Source organism: Cydia amplana, chromosome 8 (genome assembly GCF_948474715.1).
Source record: "Cydia amplana chromosome 8, ilCydAmpl1.1, whole genome shotgun sequence".
In the NCBI taxonomy this organism is placed as follows: Eukaryota; Metazoa; Arthropoda; class Insecta; order Lepidoptera; family Tortricidae; genus Cydia; species Cydia amplana.
In genome coordinates, this window is record NC_086076.1 from 13,126,793 (window position 1) to 13,147,133 (window position 20,341).

Consider the following 20,341-nt stretch of genomic DNA (forward strand, 5'->3'; position numbering starts at 1 on the left):
AAAAAATGCGGTAACTTAAAAAAAAGCCTTACGAGGCAATAATGAAAAAGATTACAAGATTGCTTGAAATCGTCCTTATTTGCTAGGCAAAATTGTTGCCATAATATAAGGATTAAATAAAATGATTGTGACATGTCCCTCTGGCCAAGCTTTATTACCTGATGTTGTTCTAAATAAGCATGAGAATTTTAATAGAACTGCACCTTATGAGTGAGATCTTTAATTATAATATTTAAAGCTGTGTGGCAGCTTAAAATCTACAATATTTAGTTTTCATCACAGAAGGTAGGTTTGCAACCACTGGTTTATTCATTTTTGGACACACGGTGATACTGAAACAATAAAAGAAATATTGTTAAAACATTGTAAGAGTACAATACCGCGCTTTTTCACAAGCTTTTATTAAACTTGACAATGCAATATGATGACTTAGCTGATGATAGAGATATGAGGTGGCCATTGGAACTCTATAAAGGCCCCTGTACACAATGGGCCATCGCCGACCAGTCCAAGGGACGCAGCCATGCGGTAGAATGAGATAGCAATATCACTTGCTCCCTTTAACGCATAAATGCGTCCCCCAGAACGGCCCACGCTGGCCCATTGTGTACTGGGGCCTTAATAAAACAACGCAAACTAATTGTGTTCTTGGGGTTTTTAGAACTGTCTCGATGCCTATTAGAAAAAAATATTCTGTGAAAAGAAAAGTATGACTACTTTAAAAAGCTTGACCGAAAATGAAATTTTAGGCAAAAACTTATTGTTATTTAAGTTCTCTTTTTTAAGTCTTACACTTATTGCTAGCTCCTGTCCACGACTTTCCATGAATATGTCCTGACTGATTTTTGTAGCGGCATGAGTTGGACATCACTTAGTTTCAATTTTAAATGAAAATTACAGAAATAATGGGATAATTTTCAACCTCAAGTGAGATTCGACTTAACCGACTGGGCTACCGAAAATTAATAAAATTAGGTAATCAATCCTTTTATTCAATAAGGACTTACTCAGTATTGTACTCAATGGAAGACAGTTTGAGGTACTCGACATAGACGCTGGGTGATTTGAGCAGTCGCCACGTGATGGGGTTGAACAGGTTGGTCTCATACTTCCACTCCACCATGACTGACAGCGGCGGCAGACCTGTGTCCCTCACCGCCACCATCTGCTTGTCTATGTCGCCGGGTTTGTAGTATTTCCTGAAACACGTAAGAGGTTAAGAAAAACGCCGTGGAAGATTTTAAAAAGATAGTTCTTAGTTCTAAATTTAAAAATTTCAATTATACTGGATCAACCAAATCTTGTCAGTAGTGAAAGGCGGCAAATTTGAAAAATCGCGGGTTAGCAACAATGTGTTCGAATAATTCCAAAATCGCGTGTCATCTGTGTGTTATCTGTGGAATGTGGAATGTGGATCGTGAATGACAGCCATCATCTTATTGTTTACATTCTGAATCGTTTCTATTTCAAGAGAAATTTCTGCTGTCACCATTAAATACCAAGATTATGCATGACCTCAAGCAAAGCTAAGGTGCCTACAATGTACAATCATGCTCGTTGACGGTAAACATTACTAAAATTTGAGGTTATGATAATTCACTCGAACTGACGTATGAAGGGCGGAAAAATAAACACGTTTTGGTTCGATGTACATTGCTGCTTTTCATAGCGCAATTCTGCTCTTTGAGTGTTACATAGTGTTACCCTACTTTAATTTGCAGTACATTGCTACTGACAAGATTTGCTTGACGCACTATAAGTACCAAGGAAGCAGATGTTTTAACAGAAAACCATAACTATCATTTTGACGTTGGCTACGGGCAACACCGCCCTCAAGTCCATATAAAAAAATCTTGTTTATTTATATATATATATTTCGGGGATCTCGGAAACGGCTCTAACGATTTCGATGAAATTTGCTATATGGGGGTTTTCGAGGGCGAAAAATCGATCTAGCTAGGTCTTATCTCTGGGAAAACGCGCATTTTCGAGTTTTTATATGTTTTCCGAGCGAAGCTCAGTCACCCAGACATTATGTATTATGGTGGGCAACAAATCGCCGCTATACTTACTCAACCTCGTATCTGCAACACTCGTTTGATGACAAAAACACCCGTATTCCGAATGAAAGAAAAGCGACATTTCCATCAAATGATTGTTGCAGATATGAGGTTGAGAAGTATAGCGACGAAATAAATTCGACCAATCTAGTGTCGCATTGCCTATGTTTTGTCCCTCACGTCACGGAGGCACGCGTATACCACTTCTATAGGATCCTACCTTCTATGATTTTTACAGACGGGAAAAAATGGAGGCTTTCAGAAAAACATGAACAATATTTTATAGAGAAAACTTGTTTATTAAGCAAATCTTTAGAGAAATATAGGTATAAGAACACTAGGTAGGTATGTATTCCAGTACCGCAGCGGAATATTTAAAGATAACGGTCAAGGTTAATTAAAAAAATGAAATAAGATAATCATCAAAACAAAAATACAAATTGACGCAATTTAACCTTTTGGACGCCAATGACCGATATATACGCACCGCAGGTCCAACGCCAAAGACGTATTAATCGGTCATAGACCACAGAGTAACATAGACCCAGGTGCATATGCATAAAGTTCAATTTCAGTTTTGACACTTCGGTGACGTGGCGTCTGAGAGACAGCTTTTGTGTTTGACACGGCGTCGAAAAGGTTAAGAAATGCAATCAATAACCAAATTAAACAAACAATATGTTTTTTATTACGAAATTAATGAAATGTGACCCGTGTGACGTCAATGACCGAAGCTGGAAGGTATGGTTTGCGATAATGAAGAGAGATAATACAGATCCGGCAACATATACGTCCATAATGTCTGTGATCTGTTACGACCTCACGTAACCTCATAATCTTTAGTGTAAGGCCTGAGTGGACGCTCGACGCGGCGCGTTCGGCGGGGCGTGCAGCGTGGCGTCGGGCTCACAAGTGATTTGAGCAGCACTAAGGCCGCTCCTATACGTTTGCATTTGTTTAACATGCACGCCGCACGCCCCGCCCCGCTGCACGCCCAACTCGAGCGTCCACTCAGGCCTTACACTTAGACTTAGAGCGTTTTGACAATGTCCGATCGGATGTCGGATACAACATCTGTTTTTTTAAAAGGCCCTTTAAAAATGCCGATTTTGTAAGATGGCAATCCCCCCAATGTGCAAGGGAGCGGCGCAAAACTTAGAGGCAGCACCGCCTGCATACTTATCCCGGCTACACTGTATCGTAACGTTGTCGATTAATGTAACGATTTGTCATACACACGGTAGATAAAACTGCGCAAATCGGACTGCACAGATTAATCGCTACGATTCATAGTTAACGTGTGTAGCCGGGGTTAGTTGCATGAAGTGTCAATATGCAAACATAGACTAGGAATCCTCTAGACGGAGTTTAGAGCAATTATGTCATGAAACCGATGCTGCCAAAAATACTGGGGTGCGGGGGACGAGGTGAGCGAGTCCCGTGCCGTGATTGGTCCGTTCAAAGACACGGACGTCACACAAAGACACTGACTCGAAAATGGAGTAAAATGGTAATATGTTATTGATACTTACTGTTCCTCGTCCAAGAACTTGTGATTGCTCTTGTTGTTGTTTCTGTCTATGAGAGTGATCTGCACTCTTCCCACATCGGGCCCGTGCGTCCTGCTGGCCGTCGAGTTGGACACCTTCAGCACCACTTCGTAATGCACTCCTGAAAAACATAGATATTTCGTTATTAATGTTATTATCATTAACACTGATGATTTACAGATGTAGTGAATAATCCTTTGCCATCGTATTTTCTCGGAAACGTTGGTATTTGTCATGCTATTTCAGTCAACCTCAGTACTTTTTGTACTGAGACTGACTGAAATATAACACGTTCGTGCGTTTCTGTGAAAATACGAAGGTAAAAGATTACGCACTACATCTGTACTTCACTGGGCAGACGCAGTAAGTACTACGGAGATCGTTTGAGTATCTATATCCGCACGTTATGGCTGTACCTATACGAGTCAATATGTGTATAAGCTACCCATAAAGGTGACAGTCCATTTCCAACCGCAGCTGCACTACTGTTCATTGTACTATGGAATTTGACAGTAACAGCGACGCGTTCAGTACCAGTAGTGCAGCTGCGGTCAGAAATGGAATGTTGCCCTAAGCATAATTTATGACAAGCATACTTGGCACAATACCAACATTTTGAACCTTCCCTTATCTCGTGGCTAACTGACGCTGCTACCGCGGGTTGGGGTGTAGTTCTATGCGGGGCGGGGTGGAGCCTAACTGTTCTGACTGATAATTTACCTACTAATGTAAAAAATGAAACGGAAATGTGTTTCAATTAGGCATTTTGTATTTATCTTGTAAGCGAGTGCTTTGTATATGTAGTATCCAATCCTTATTTTGTTCGTAGTTTTTACAATATTGGTGTCTTGTCACCGGTAGTAGGTTTGGTTTATGTAAGTGAATGTTGTTAGTTCTGTTTAGTTTTGGATTGAGTCTTATCTCTTTCATGTTTGCAATGTGTGTGTGTGTGTGTGTGTGTGTATGTGATGCGTGTTACTTAAGTATATGTTTTTATTACATATCTATTTGTGAGTTCCTGTAATTGGCTCTATATATCTATTTAAGATTCCATTGTCATTTAGTTAGCTGTTGGATCTCCTTATGTAAATAAATAAATAAATAATGCTGCGGGGATAAAGTTAGCTGGCCTTCACATTGGGGCTTGTTTACATATTGAATTAGTGCTTATTGCGATCATACATCTGTCACTAAACCAAAATAGCAAATGTATGAAATCGCATAAGTAATTAATCGCATAATGTGTAATCAGGCCTCAATGTGAAGGTAAGCCACACTTTTATTGACCTCATCACTTATTCTCAAAAGGAATATGTAGCCGAATACACGTAAAAAAAATAGTAAGAGTAAGTACTTACTGCAGTATGGTTTTTTGCTTCCAGTTTTTCCGTACAGCGCGACGTTCGAAATGGTGTCTACGAGGCCTCGGTCCAGCAGTTCCTTGTACGCCTTGTACGAGTGGTATCCCATCGGGATACAGAGCTGTGTTTGACTGCATGAAGTACAGTTGCCGGCCAGGAATGCCTGAAAGAATGGTTTAAGTATGTGATTAATGATTATCGTTTAGGTATGCCCATCTATCAATCGTAATGTGAGAAGTAACAAAAAGATGCATATATTTATCATGAATTCATGAACCTTTGGATATTACGCCACTGTGAAACAGTGCTCAAACTTTTTAAAACTGTTTTAAGGAAAAAACTATAGTACTTAAAAATCTTAAAATAAGGGCTCTTCAGTCACAATTTTGAGGCCTTACCTATACACCACCTACTTCAAGCTGAACAGATATGTCTTAGTATTTAACGCAATGTTTCAATACCCCGTTAGAGTTCCGTAGCTACCACAATAATTGAACCCTTATCGTTTCGCCAAGTCATGCCTCTTCAGCAGTTTTGAAGTGAAAGGTACTATACATTTGTAGTTTCAGGTCATACATTTGTAAAGAGTCTCGCAAGATATTTGTAATTTTCTTTAGAATAAATATATTTAAAAAAACCGGTTGCACTCCGGGAGTGCCGGTAGAAGTGAAAACTCAATGACTAGTGCAAAATGTCTGCAGCCCCTAAGCACCTCACTGTTAGTACTCGAGTAATATTATTACCAGTTAGAGGGAAACTCAATAGATGGCATTTAAATCAATAAAGATAAACTCAATGACATTAAATTGTAACAGTTTTTCGATCAGGTCACGTGATCTGTCGCGAGTTTAACATTTTTTCCCATCCTCAAAAAGTGCACAGCGCCGCTAAAGAAGTGTTCACTTAAAAAAAAAACCGGCCAAGTGCGAGTCGGACTCGCGCACGGAGGGTTCCGCACCATCAACAAAAAAATAGAGCAAAACAAGCAAAAAAAAAAAAAAAAAACAAAAAAACGGTCACCCATCCAAGTACTGACCCCGCCCGACGTTGCTTAACTTCGGTCAAAAATCACGTTTGTTGTATGGGAGCCCCACTTAAATCTTTATTTTATTCTGTTTTCAGTATTTGTTGTTATAGCGGCAACAGAAATACATCATCTGTCAAAATTTCAACTGTCTAGCTATCACGGTTCGTGAGATACAGCCTGGTGACAGACGGACGGACAGCGGAGCCTTAGTAATAGGGTCCCGTTTTTACCCTTTGGGTACGGAACCCTAAAAATACTGACCTCATAAGACTCGCACTGTATGAACATGAACGGGCAAGACGGCGAGATGCTCTCAGTGAAGAACTCGTAGCTCCTCTCGTGGTTGCAGCCCACGGACTTCACCATCCACTTGTACATGTCGTCGTTGAGCGTGGTCACGTGGTTGTCGACCTTCTTGCAGCCCGGCTGGATGACCCCGCCGTTCGGGTAGAAGTCCACGTGGCCTATGGCCTCGGACATACCCAGACCTGGAAATTAAACAGGGATGTTGCGGATGCCGATTTTTTGACATCCGCGGATGCGGATGCGGATTTTTAAAGGCTCACATCCGCGGATGCGGATGTCAAGATAGGTACATAAAAAACGTCAAATATTACATTTTAATTAGTAATGTTTATTTCAAAAAACCGGCCAAGTGCGAGTCGGACTCGCGTTCCAAGGGTTCCGTACATTAAATTCCACTCACGCTTGACTGCTAATTTCTAATAGGTTTTTTTGGCTAATGACTAAATTACCTAGCAGTCTAGCACTTACGCCGATGCTAAGAGGTCCCTGTACCGACCTGTTCCACATCCGCATTAAATCCGCATCGATTTTATGCGGATGCGGATGCAGATGCGGATGTTGAAAATAATGCGGAAGTTCCGCGGTTGCGGATGCGGATGCGGATATTCGCAACATCCCTGAAATTAAATACCAAAAGGTATTTTTAGACTGTGTTGCGCAGTAAATTTTTGGAAGAACGTACTCGTACCAAGAGCTGCATTATGTATAGATGTTCCACGGAAAGTTTTAATGCCTGAGGTAAACATGATTATACTGAGGGTAATTAGTAATTATAAGCCAAATAATAATCTGATGAACTACTCTTCTTTATGACGGTAATGCCCGATCCTCTTTCTCTTTTGTAATAACGATTATCATAAGTATACAGGGTGGAAAGATAAGTCGGGCCCTGGAGGGAAACTACCTTAAATCCTTAAGCTGGCTCATTTTACTTAAAGGAGACATTCCTTTATTTTTAAAAAGAAACAAAACTGCATTCAAAGATTTTCTAAAACTCGCTTTCCTCGCCCGGGACTCGAACCGACTAAAAATTCCAAAAAATAAAAACTCGCAATTTTATTCTACTAGTCGATACAGTGAAAACATTTCTCCAAGAAACATTAGGTCTTAAACTCGTCTGTCGTACAAAATATCCATAAAATCTAATATTTAGTACTCAAGATTTTTTTAGACAAGCCAAATTGAAGAAAAAAAGAAAAATACTTTGAATGCAGTTTTGTTTCTTTTTAAAAATAAAGGAATGTCTCCTTTAAGTAAAATGAGCCAGCTTAAGGATTTAAGGTAGTTTCCCTCCAGGGCCCGACTTATCTTTCCACCCTGTATATGGCTAGGCTACGTCTGTTTCGTTTGAGATTTAAAGGAATGAGTTTTATCACAAATACTACAGCAAAAGCAAATAGGATGAAGAGTATTTTGACGACAGCTGTGTCCGAAATGGAATCTACTTACTACTTACCTATATCTCATGTCTTGGCATGGCTGTAAAAAAACTAACAGCTTATTTTTACAGAATGTTGAGTTACCTGCATAATACAACGGCATGGCGTTACTGTGTATGATGTCGACGTACTTCGCGTCCGACCGGTCTAGCCGCACCAGCGTCACGGTCTTACTAAAGTACGGCGCAGCGGGATCCAGGCCTGTTATTCTTCCCAGTTTCAAGTTGAATTTCTGAAATAGGTACAATTACCTTGATTATTAAATGGTTCGAAACGAAATTATTTAGAAATAAATTTTCAACTTAAAAAACTGTGACTTGTTTTAATATAGTCTCACGGATTCTTTCTTGATTAGACTGACTTATTGTTAAAGGTAAGATCGGTATAAGTTTTACAAACCTTTTGTAATGCGTGCCCGCAATAACCTCCCAAATGCGCGCCTAGAGAATGTCCGATGAAGTGGAAGTTGTCCAAATTCTGCAGCCCTAACACTTCCTGTAACAATAAAATGGTACATTATTGTCGAGGCGGGAATGTTTAATTTAACAACGACTATTGTTACCTCATCGTTGCCTTCTAGGTTCAATAAGGCATGCGGCAATTTAAGATTTCACATGAATCTAGTGTTTTAACTGGAGCACCCCTCATGGGGGGAAATGACCGAACGGGATAGTCTTATGTATCTCTCAGTAGGAGTAGCAGCGAAAGCGCTATTACTATTGTCCTTGTCTCACTTTTTTTTTATTCCCCGCCATAAATTAGTATGGATTATGGTGGGCAACAAATAAATTCGACCAATCATAGTGTCGCATTACCTATGTTTTGTCCCTCACGGACGCACGCGTATACCATATCTATTAGGATCCTACCCTCTATGAGATTTAAAGACTATACCTTAATGTCTTTGACGAGATGAGCTGTCATGGCGCCGATAAGCCTGATGTTGGCGACAGCTTGTCCGTAAGGCGGCTGGGAGCCTCCGCGCCAATCTACCACGAGCACTGATGCCGCATCGTTGCCTTCTAGGTTCAGTAAGGCTTCCGCCATGTTTTGGATCTGAAATAGAACAGTTTGTTGTAATGGTAATTGTCGGTAGATTCAAATCGGTAAAAGAGTGATAGAGAGAAAATAAGAAATAGTTGGTTACGGGTGGTGTATGAGTAAATTAACCCAACATCTCTCTTTCTCAAAATATTTCTACAAAGGAGGCAATCGACTAATAACGAAAAAAAAGTCAAAGTGCCCGCTATAAAGCAGTTATGCAAGCTACAATATGTAACAACTGTAACTGTCAAAGGGTTTTAAATATTTAACCGCCAAAGTAAATCTTATTTAAAAACGGCAGTTCCATAATAATAAAAGAAAAGCTTACCCATTTTTTATCCCCGCCTTCCAAAAACCCGTGGGAGATCAGATAGAAAGGCCCTTTAGGGTCCAGATTCGAGTTGCGTACTTTTTCTACATTGTCAGCTTCTAATAACACTGGTATCTTCCTGTTACGTCTTGTAAATACTGGATATCTGAAATAAATCATATCATAAAATATATATACATCAAAATCAAAATGTTGACGTTGACTTTACATTCTTGATTACAATCTAATGTTATGTTAATTTAGTTACTCGTAATTAAAATGAGATCAATGCTTTATTACTTTACTATTTAATTAATCCCGACAAAACCTGTAAACATATTATCATTATCTAGTTTAAACAACAATAGGTAAGTACGTACAGTTGTTTACAGCAAGCTAGGCCGTCTCGTTTCTTATTTAGCTCGGGCAAGAGATTACGGCCAAGCCATAAGTGTGATAAGGCGGGGGCTCGTCCGTGACATCAATCATTAGCAGACATAACAAGTGTTTACGTCCCATAATTGCATAGTGACGTCCCTTGATAAACAAGCTAGCTGTAAACAACACTGCCGTACGCATCGTTTGCAACAAGCCAGTAAGTAGGTAGGTACCTAACTACCTATACATATATATCTACCTATACGCGTGATTTTTATTAGGTTAGTGTAGATTTTTTTAAGCTTCCATCGTGGTTCTTTTTGTGAGGATAGAACTAATTAGTAATTGCATAAAAAAAGTAAGTAAAAAAGTCAGAAATGAGAGCTTAAGTAACTCATGGTTTTCTTCAGTCTTCAGGCAATCATACGCTTTTATAATCACTACATAGTATAAAACAAAGTCGCTTCCCGCTGTTTGTCTGTCTGTCTGTCTGTATGTTTATATATATGCTTAGATCTTTAAAACTACGCAACGGATTTTGATGCGGTTTTTTTTAATAGATAGAGTGGTTTATGTATAATTTGTTAACTCGTGCGAAGCCGGGGCGGGTCACTAGTAGTATATAAAACAAAGTCGCTTCCAGCTGTCTGTCTGTCCCTATGTATGCTTAGATCTTTAAAACTACGCAACGGATTTTGATGCGGTTTTTTTAATAGCTAGAGTGATTCAACAGGAAGGTTTATGTATAATTTGTTAACCCGGATCGCTAGTATTATATTAAGTTTTATTATTATATTATACTGTGGTGTCTGTGTGACGGGTATTACAGTGAATACCCTCTAAATGATTTGAATAACACATGATTTGTATACCTACAGTTAATTTTTTATTGAAATTTCTTGAAAATTAGGTAAAGATAGGTATTTAAAAAATATTAAATAGGGGAGGGAGACGGAGGCTGTATTATTAATTCATTTCGACATTTTATTTCTTCTGATAGATTGTTCGTTTTTTATTTATATAAAAATATAAATTTCAAAACACAACCCCGAGACATATTAATGCAGTTGGAAATCTGAGCTCAACTTACACCGGACGAACTCATTACGATATAAAATGCTTTGTGAATTACGTGTTTGGTGCATGTGCATATCGGTTCTCGGTTTGGGTCTAATGACCTTTGCGCGTGGGCGTGGCTGATAAGAAACGGATCTGACTGTCTTGAAAATACCGTCCGCGTAGGTCGGAGTTCGGCTCTCAAGAATTCTAATGAAAGTTCTAGATATTACCAGATTAGTTAGATTGGGCTATGTTTAATATAGTATTGTATATAGTTATGTTACCTACTAATTTAGTTAATTAAATAAATGACGAACGTTGAGTAACTACAATGTAGATTACCACCTACATTGTAGCTACCTAATACCTGTTTGTGAAATTGCGCGTTGTACCTTACCTACCTAATACGTCTTATTAACCATCCCTAAAAACACTAACCTGTGGTCTACTGTGGGTTAAAACCTCGGTCGTGCCGTACTATGGAGCAGGAAAATAAATTTTCGAGAAAATGCAAGTATATAGATGAGTGATGACTGAAAAATTCGACTAGGATCCTTAACAAGCAAAGACGATAGGTTATGAATTTTTACGGCAATAATGTGAATGACCTATTCACAATTATTTTGAAGGATATTTAAAATTAAACAATCTGTTATACGAGTACCTCCCCTGCGCACAATTTTTTCTACATATTCCACAATCTATCTATAGGACTTTTACTTGCTTCTGGGTCTCAGGAGGATAAATATAACAGCTTTTCCTAATATTCATTGCTCAATGCACATACTCCCAATATTTACTGGCGCGAGGGTGATTCATAGTAGCGTGTAGTCATATCTGTTATCAAATTAATAACAGATTTTAAAAATCTGAATGTCGCTCCATAGAAATTTAACGTAGTAAATGTGAATGCCGTTTCATAGATGGGGTTGAAATTACATTTCAGCGCAGACGAAATCGCGGACCGAGACTAGTTAAGAGGTAAATTGTGAAGCGGATCTTATTATTTGCGCGTTCTCGCAATCAGTATTAAAACAACAAGAAGACCTTATCAATCGGCTTTTATGCTGAATTGTAATGAGGATAAATAACAACCAATTAGTTGTAATCGGAGTTTATTATCTTAGTTAATAGTCTAATGGTCTTTCAGGGGTGTGTGTATTTCCGTAACAATTAATGATTGTAGCAAAACGACTTGACATTGTTTTGGTCTCGGAGTTTTAGGACTAAAGTAATAGCATATAGGTAAGTACCAATATAAAGCTAGTTCTATCTCGTAGACGGCTAGTTAGCTTCGAAATAGCTGCTCTGACATTCTCTGACATTTCATTTTACTGTATTTAACTTTTACTTTTCATTTTTATTATGATTATTTGATTGTTTTATATTTATTACTTAATTCTTAATTATTTTAATGTATTATTGTTTACAATCTGACGATCTTTTTGTGAATTCATGTTATTTGGAAACATTGTGACATTGTTAAATACCATGTAATTTCCAATAAGAAATAAATAAATCTAATTGAATACGCGGCTGCTCGTCTTATAGCTTCCAGACTTCCAGTCTAATAACCAATTAAAAATGCGCACGTGTTTACTGTTTGCCAGAAAAACTAGCTTCATTCAAAATGAGAAATGTTGCCTCTCGTATTGTAATTAGTTAGGAATGGGGACGAATTACCCATTTTGTAACCAGATCTGGTGCAGCCAGGGCCGGATTAAGCATGTCGGGGCCCCTAGGCAGTGCAATGCTCGGGGCCCCCTTACAGTCAATTCTACATACATAATGTTCAGTTGTTCAGTACAAGGATGTAAGTTTGCGATTTTAATTTCAACCTTTAGGTGTCAGTTGAGCGTTGAGCCGATCCGAACATGCCGAGCGATGTCTTTTTCGCTCTTATTGCGTGGACATAAAGCTTTTTTCTATCAGTTTTTGCCGATTTTGGCGTGTGGGGAGTAGGGCTTGCAATTCGAATATTCGAATATTCGAATTTGTCGAATATTCGACCTGTATTGATATTCGAATATTCGGCTGCTCAGGTTTCGAATATTCGAATATTTTTTATTACTATAAAAAAATCTATGTCATCCGCTGTAGTTACAGTTTCTGTGTGTTTTACGGGTATTTACAGTGAATGAGGAACGGTAGGTACCCAAATACGAAGGAAATAATATTTTTACTGTATTCCTCTCGATAGACTTCGTGAATACAGTGAAACCTAACTCAATTTAAAAGAAAACGAAATCAAAAAGTATGTTATTTTTACGGTGCGTAAGTTTTAAGTTAAAGGGTAATTCTGTTCATTCAGTACAAGCGTACGTTAAGCGAATTTTTGAAGTCTAAACCTTGCCACTTATCGCAATTCTCAAATTTAATCATACCAAACCTGCTCAACTTGGTAATCTAACCATGCACCTTTAGCTGACGAATAATCCACCCAGTACTCAACTAACTTTTCCCTTAAATATTCTAATATTATATAATTAGCCGACCATTAGGAATAATAACTTGCCAAAACAAATAAAGTCAATAAAGATTCAAAATACAATGAAATTAAAGGCCTTTTTACAGACCTCTGAGTGATTACAAGTTAATTTAAATCGGAAAATAATTACCTACTGCCTAGGTGTTTGGATGGTTAAAGTTATATTATTTCACGCAACGACGCATTTATAATAAGATTTATCTAGAAATATTAAATACGTCTAATTTTGACGTTTTACTTGTTTTTATAAATGTGGGCATCCTATAAATAGTAGGATGATAAAATCTAGTCAATTAAGTGGATTTCTGCCAAATATCCTTAGTTTTAGCAATATGTGAAAAAAGCTTTTGAATAAAACGATAATAAACCGATTTCTCGTTCCTTTTCTTATTTTTTATAATATTCGAATAATTATTCGAATATTCGAATACGTCGTCAGAAAAAGTCGAATATTCGAATATCTGAAAGTTTCGAATATTTGCAAGCCCTAGTGGGGAGAGCCCTTTTTTCTCAATAGGTAGTTAAATATTTTGCCAGGCTGAACAGCGATTGTCCGACCATACGCCGAGCCATATGATTAAAATTAACGTAATAATATAGATTATATAGACTTTCCATGTATAAATGACACTTCATTCACCAGTCAAGCTAGCATGTAAATAGGTACAGAGTCAACCTGAAAAGCAGCAAAAAACGCGAGCGCAGCGAGCGCGAAATTTTTTGTGAAATAATTGTGAAAGCGTGGTAAAAAAAGGCCGGGCCGGGCCTAAAAATCCGAAGTTCCCCAGAGAGGCGTGCTTTCATGCGAGGTCAAAGCCGTGTTTCAGGATAAGCTCAGCTAGAGCACAGACGCCAACCAATGTCCATTGTATTAAAAAGCGAGGCCGCAGGCCAAGCTTGGCGCAGCGAGGCCAAAGGCTCAGCTGAAGAAGAGGAAATTTGGAAGACAAACCAAAAATTGAGGTAAAAAGTGAGGCTGAAGGTCGAGCTCAGCAATCGCCACATTACTGACTTTCCATTGATGAGGTTTTAGGCCCCCGAGAGCCTGAAATTCGACCTCGACATTACAGACTTTAAAACCTATAAAAAAACATAATTTAGGTTCATAATCATCTAATGTTTCTGTGTCTGAGAAACTGATATGTATTGGACATTAGGTATGAGTAGGTACCATTTTTTTATGAATTTTGGCTATTTGGAACAAATATTTTTTTTACGAGCGCGGGGCCGCCGGGGCCCCCTAGCCGAGGCGGGGCCCATAGGCCCATAGGCCTACTCTGCCTTAGGGTTAATCCGGCCCTGGGTGCAGCTAACTTCAAAACGAGAAATGTAGCTGCTAGTGTAGCAGGGATGTTGCGAACATCCGCATCCGCATCCGCAACCGCGGAACTACTGCATTATTTTCAACATCCGCATCTGCATCCGCATCCGCATAAAATCGATGCGGATATAGGAACGTCTTAGCGGCGGCGTAAGTGCTAGGTAATTTAGTCATTGCCTATAACGAAATCGTCTAGATCCAGAAAAGTCGGCCAAGTTACTGTTTATTAAATAGGTATAACGCACTTATATTCTTGCTCAAATACTAAACGTTTCGTTTTTTTTTAATAAAAAAATACTAAAAATGTAATATTTGTAGTTTTCTAAGTACCTAATCTTGACATCCGCATCCGCATCCGCGGATGTGAGCCTTAAAATATCCGCATCCGCATCCGCGGATGTCAAAAAATCTGCATCCGCAACATCCCTGTAGTGTAGCTGCCCGTCTCGTAGCCCGTTAAGAAATGGAAACGCTGATGAAGCTAAGGTATGGAGGCAGTGATGCAGGATAATTGCAAGTGTCACCTATTAGACGGAAGTAGTAGCCAGTCTCTAACCCTAGCCTCAGGGCGTGTAATAGGTATAATAATCGTAATGCATCTTATAGGTATACCGTATACCAAATGCTGACTCCATAGCTCACATGCCTCCTCTCATGTACGAGAGAGATAAAGCTATGTATTCCCCACGCTAGCCCAAAGCGGGTTAGGGAATTCACACCGGTAGGTATGTTCTGGAATTTCTTTGCAGATGTATGCAGATTTCCTTAAGGTGTTTTCCTCGCTGAAAAGCGATTGGTAAACCTCAATTTGGTTTAGTTGATCTCATTTATTTTATAAGACTACCAAGAAACTTTAATGTTGTGGTCTAGTCATCTCCACCAACTGTTTACGTTAAATTGATGTGTCTTATGGTTTCCGACTTTCTTTTTAGGGTTCCGTAACTCAAAACAAGGAAATGAACTTAGGTAGGTACAGACAATGTTTCATTCTATGAACAAATGCGTATTTAACAGATGTCGATTATGTTATGCGATAGGTACGTAATTTGATATAGGATAGGCCTGTTCGGGGCATTGTACTGCGAAATTAGTTCCTAAGCGCGATTTGCACCAAATCTACGAAAATATGACGCGACAAACAAGTACCTACGAATTAGTAAGGAAAACTGTAAGTTATTACCTACAGACATATGTATTACTAGCTGTTGCCCGCGACTTCGTACGCGTGGATTTGTATATTGGTGGTTATAAATTCTACATTAGCTTAGAACATTATGCAGCAAAAGGTAGGGACGGTTAATCATTTGTTAATTATTATACAACGTATGAGATTTGTCTTTCACAATCTGGCTACGAAGTTTCAAGCCCCTAACTGAAAAAAATTGTTCTCGATAATCTCGATATAATCTCTCTCAACCCCCAGAAGATTTTCAAGTCCACTATTTAATAAAACCTACTACCTAACTACCTATTTACGAAGTTTGAAGTTCCTAGCTTTAAATAAAATTTGAACCCTCTACCAACTCTCAACCCCTGTTTAAACTTTTAGGGGATGAATTTTTTAAAACGCTGAAATTACTTTTCTTGTATTGTAATAATATGCCTTTATACAACGATTCAAGTCCCGCACTCCGATAAATATTTGGGTTCCATACAAATTTTCGACCCCCTTCACCACCTTGGGGAATGAATTATCAAAAACTCTGAAATTAGTTTTCTTTTCTCTTAATAAAATACCTTTTTACGAAGCTTCAAGTTCTTAGCTTTAAATAAAATTATAACATATACAATCTTTCAACCCCTTTTTAACCCTGTTATGGGATGAATGATTAATTAATTAATAATAAATAAATAATTAATTTTATCTTATCTTATCTTATCTTATCTTATCTCAAAAATATTTGATCTCCATACAAACTTTCAACCCCTTTTTCACCTCCTCGGGGGATGAATTTTTAAAAACGTGAATAAGTTTTTTTGTTTTTTAATAAAATACCTTTTTACGAAGTTTCAAGTTCCTAGCTTTAAATAAAATTTGAACCCTATACAAATTTTCAACCCCTTTTGGACCCTTATAGGGTATGAATTTTTAAAAACGATGAAATTACTTTTCTCGTATTCTAATACAAAGATTCAAGTCCCGTACTTACAAAAAATATTGACCACCATACAAATTTTCAACCCCTTTTTCACCACCTTAAATGTTGAATTTTGAAAAACGCTAACAATAGTTTTCTTCTCTTTTAATGAAATAACTTTTTACGAAGTTACAAATTCGTAGGTTAAAATAAAATGTAAACCCTATACAATCTTTCAACCCCTTTTTAACCCTTTTAAGGGATGAATTTTTAAAAACGCTGAAATTGGTTTTCTTGTTTTTTAATTTAATACCTTTTTGCAAAGTTTCAAGGTCCTAGCTTAAAATAAAATTTGCACCCCAAGACAAAGTTTCATCCCCTTTTTTACCCCCTTAGGGTTGAATTTCCTAAAACGTCGCAATTACTTTTTTTTGTAATCGGCTATTATGCCTTTCTAAGAAGTTTCAAAGCATTTGTAATGGATTCAAACTTTCAACCCCTTTTTAACCCTGTTAGGGGATGAATTTTCAAAAACGCTGAAATTACTTTTCCTGTCTTATAATAATATACCCATATACAAAGTTTAAAGTCACACACTCACAAAAATATTTGATCTCCATACAAAATTTCAACCCCTTTTTCACCACCTTGGGGGATGAATTTTCGAAAACGCTGAAATTAGTTTTCTTATTTTTTAATACAATACATTTTTACAAAGTTTCAAATTCCTAGCTTAAAATAAATCTTGAAACCCATACAACCTTTCATCCCCTTTTTAACCCTTTTAAGGGGTGAATTTTTAAAAACGCTGAAATTACTTTTCTTGAGTTTTAATAATATGGCTTTATACAAAGACTCAAGTCCCGCACTCTCAATAATATTTGATCTCCGTACAAACTTTCAACCCCTTTTTCACCACCTCGGGGGATGAATTTTTAAAAACGCTGAAATTAGTTTTCTTGTTTTTTAATTTAATACCTTTTTGCAAAGTTTCAAGGTCCTAGCTTAAAATAAAATTTGCACCCCAAAACAAAGTTTCATCCCCTTTTTTACCCCCTTAGGGGTTGAATTTTCTAAAACTTCGCAATTACTTTTTTTTGTAATCGGCTATTATGCCTTTCTAAGAAGTTTCAAAGCATTTGTAATGGATTCAAACTTTCAACCCCTTTTTAACCCTGTTAGGGGATGAATTTTCAAAAACGCTGAAATTACTTTTCCTGTCTTATAATAATATACCCATATACAAAGTTTAAAGTCACACACTCACAAAAATATTTGATCTCCATACAAACTTTCAACCCCTTTTTCACCACCTTGGGGGATGAATTTTCGAAAACGCTGAAATTAGTTTTCTTATTTTTTTATATAATACATTTTCACAAAGTTTCAAATTTCTAGCTTAAACTAAAACTTGAACCCCATACAACCTTTCATCCCCTTTTTAACCCCCTTAGGGGTTGAATTTTTCAAAATCGCTTCTTATCTCTTGTACACTTTACAAATGCAACCTAGTGTGCAAATTTCAACTTTCTAGCTTTTATAGTTTCGGCTCTGCGTTGATGAATCAGTCAGTCAGTCAGTCAGTCAGTCAGTCAGTCAGGACACTTGCATTTATATATATAGATAATGCCATATAATTAAGGTGAATAAATGAATACTCATCAGGTTCCCGTAGTATAAATGCAGGTAAGTACTAATACACTGTATCGTCTTGCGAAAAAAAAGCAGGGTATAGGATTAGCAATGCAATCAAATACTTAAATAGAAATAACAAGATACTTGCAATAATTAAGATATAGGTACTACCTACCTACTTATAAACTTCTACTTTCTGTTGTCTCACTCTTTAGCCTAGGGATGATGTGTAACATGTGTGGCCATACAATGATTTCTTACTGGTATCAACGCAATCACGTTAAAAACCACATTACTCGTTTAAAAATAATAAGCACCTTTTACATTGCAAGGATGTGTAGATAAAAAGAAAACAATATATGTACCTAATTGTAATGACCGCGAAAGTGACGGGCATAGTGATAGTCGATAAAAATGGAACCATGCTGAGCCCGCAGGTGAAAACGCTGTTAATGATAATTAGGCTTGAAACGTTACAATACAGTCTTGGATATTATGGATTTTTCACCACACCAGCTTGTAAAGGCTCTCTTTATTCTTCAAGAACTGATGAGAAATTTGCATTTTATCCACTACTGTGGCAAAGTAATTTGATTCAAATTTCGAGTTGTTTCCTTGCGTTGGCTGGTGGATTGACTTTTAACTACTTTTAAGTGATGATTTTTAATGTACTTTATTTGTCTAATATTAGCGTTCGGCTTTGATTTTTAATGTTCTAAGTTCTAATATTTTATGGTTATTAATAGGTACCTACCTATTTTCCTCGCGTTGGCACGGTGAGAAAGTTTGTTTAACCCTCGCGTGCCTTGATCCCTCGCAAAGCTCGCAAATCAGTTATTGAAAATAAAGAGAGTCTTTACACGCCGGTATTGTGAAAAATACTAGAATGATTTTTAATTCGTTGTTGTTATGCGTAATGGGGCAAGACAGCGGTGAATGAACACAAAAATAAAGGAAAACGTACCTTATTCGCATGGACTGAGGAGACTCGGGGAAGTAGTTGTCAGGCCGATGTTCCGTCCAAGGATACGCCTTCGAAAAGCACCCGAACGACTCGTAGCATCGCTCCAAGTCCATATCATCTACAAAATTATAACAATAAGTACCTATTTACTACTCGAAATGATTCGAATAGTAAATAGGTGAAAAAAAAATATTTACCTACTTATATTTAAAGACAAAGTGAATATGTCTATTTATTTAAAAAGCGAGAATCAGCATCAAAAACGAGATCGTAGTTATTAGTGAGAGTAAAGGTAACTGTTGTCATCCCACGTTTCTACTCCCAAAATAATAAATACGAGTTCGAGTATACTTTAGCTAATAAAGTTTGGTATTTGAATTTAACTTGTAGGTAATTAGATACAGTTGGCGTCTGGTCAAATGAATCAAATAAAGCGAACATTTAGCAATTAAAAACATACGGATCTACCTGTGTTTAAAAAAAACGTACTAACCATTAACACTAATCTGAACTCCAGTGGAATTCTGCTTCTCCATCAAGACCAATATGGTCTGCACCATGAGAGACATACTTTTATTGAACATTTTGATCACTTCACAGCACGTGTGTTATCGGGACGCGATTGGTTTGAACTAATTGTTTCGAGCGTATATCGTTGAATGAGTTGCGACCGTTGCGTCTGTTGTTTAAATAGAGGCTGAGGGTGCGAGCGCGGGATTCGAAAGGGTTCCTGACATAAAAGTAAGTTTGTTTACCAAGACTATTATCTTAAACAGGTAAGAGGTAGGTCGCTAAAATCAAATTTACTTAGGCATTCATTATGTAATAGTTCTCACCAGAGTTAAACACGTGTACAGGAAAATTAGAAGAACTTAATTCTTATTAGGTACTATTTTCTGTCGCCAATGTCCTGATCTCATATTTATAAATCTCCCTTAATAAACAAACAACTATCTAATTAACTTTAATGTGAACATATTTTCACCATCCAGAAATCCTTTCATTTATGAAATACCTAAATTAAGCACATTTTGCTTGTTGAAGGTGCCTAATAAAATCACCGGAGACCTCTATTAACTTGGTGGTGGTAAATGGTAAAAAAATTAAGGATTTCTTTTATATTGGCACAGTCAGCGTCAAATACTTTGTAGCAGTCAAAGTGGCCAAATAGTTCGGTACACCATACTAAATATATGGTGTACTTACCTATTTGGCTACTTTGGTTGCTACAAAGTATTTGATGCTGACTGTACCTAAAGCATTCCGCCCCTGCCTATAGCTTTTCTCATCTCGCTATAGCCCTATACGCGCCTAGCAGTAA

General features: G+C 37.5%; 1 protein-coding gene across 1 annotated transcript; it reads right to left on the reverse strand.

Moving 5' to 3' along the window:
* Positions 1-204: 204 nt before the first annotated feature.
* On the reverse strand, positions 205-19,690 carry LOC134650201 (pancreatic triacylglycerol lipase). Its single transcript, XM_063505138.1, has 11 exons — positions 19,514-19,690; positions 19,021-19,138; positions 9,116-9,263; positions 8,638-8,799; positions 8,143-8,238; positions 7,828-7,975; positions 6,260-6,486; positions 4,969-5,134; positions 3,593-3,731; positions 1,008-1,199; positions 205-332 (listed from the first exon to the last, which is right to left on the reverse strand). The coding sequence occupies exons 1-11, from the start codon at positions 19,602-19,604 to the stop codon at positions 251-253; spliced, it is 1,569 nt and encodes a 522-aa protein (XP_063361208.1). The 5' UTR covers positions 19,605-19,690; the 3' UTR covers positions 205-250.
* Positions 19,691-20,341: the final 651 nt, after the last annotated feature.

Bases quoted from the DNA above. Each gene is read 5' to 3' on its own strand.
- LOC134650201 (XM_063505138.1), bottom strand. From the start codon at position 19,604: ATGTTCAATAAAAGTATGTCTCTCATGGTGCAGACCATATTGGTCTTG. The intron at 6,487-7,827 runs GTAACTCAACAT...TTTAATTTCCAG, and splicing joins CATGCCGTTGTATTATGCAG to GTCTGGGTATGTCCGAGGCC. The intron at 3,732-4,968 runs GTAAGTACTTAC...TATGTTTTTCAG, and splicing joins AAGCAAAAAACCATACTGCA to GAGTGCATTACGAAGTGGTG.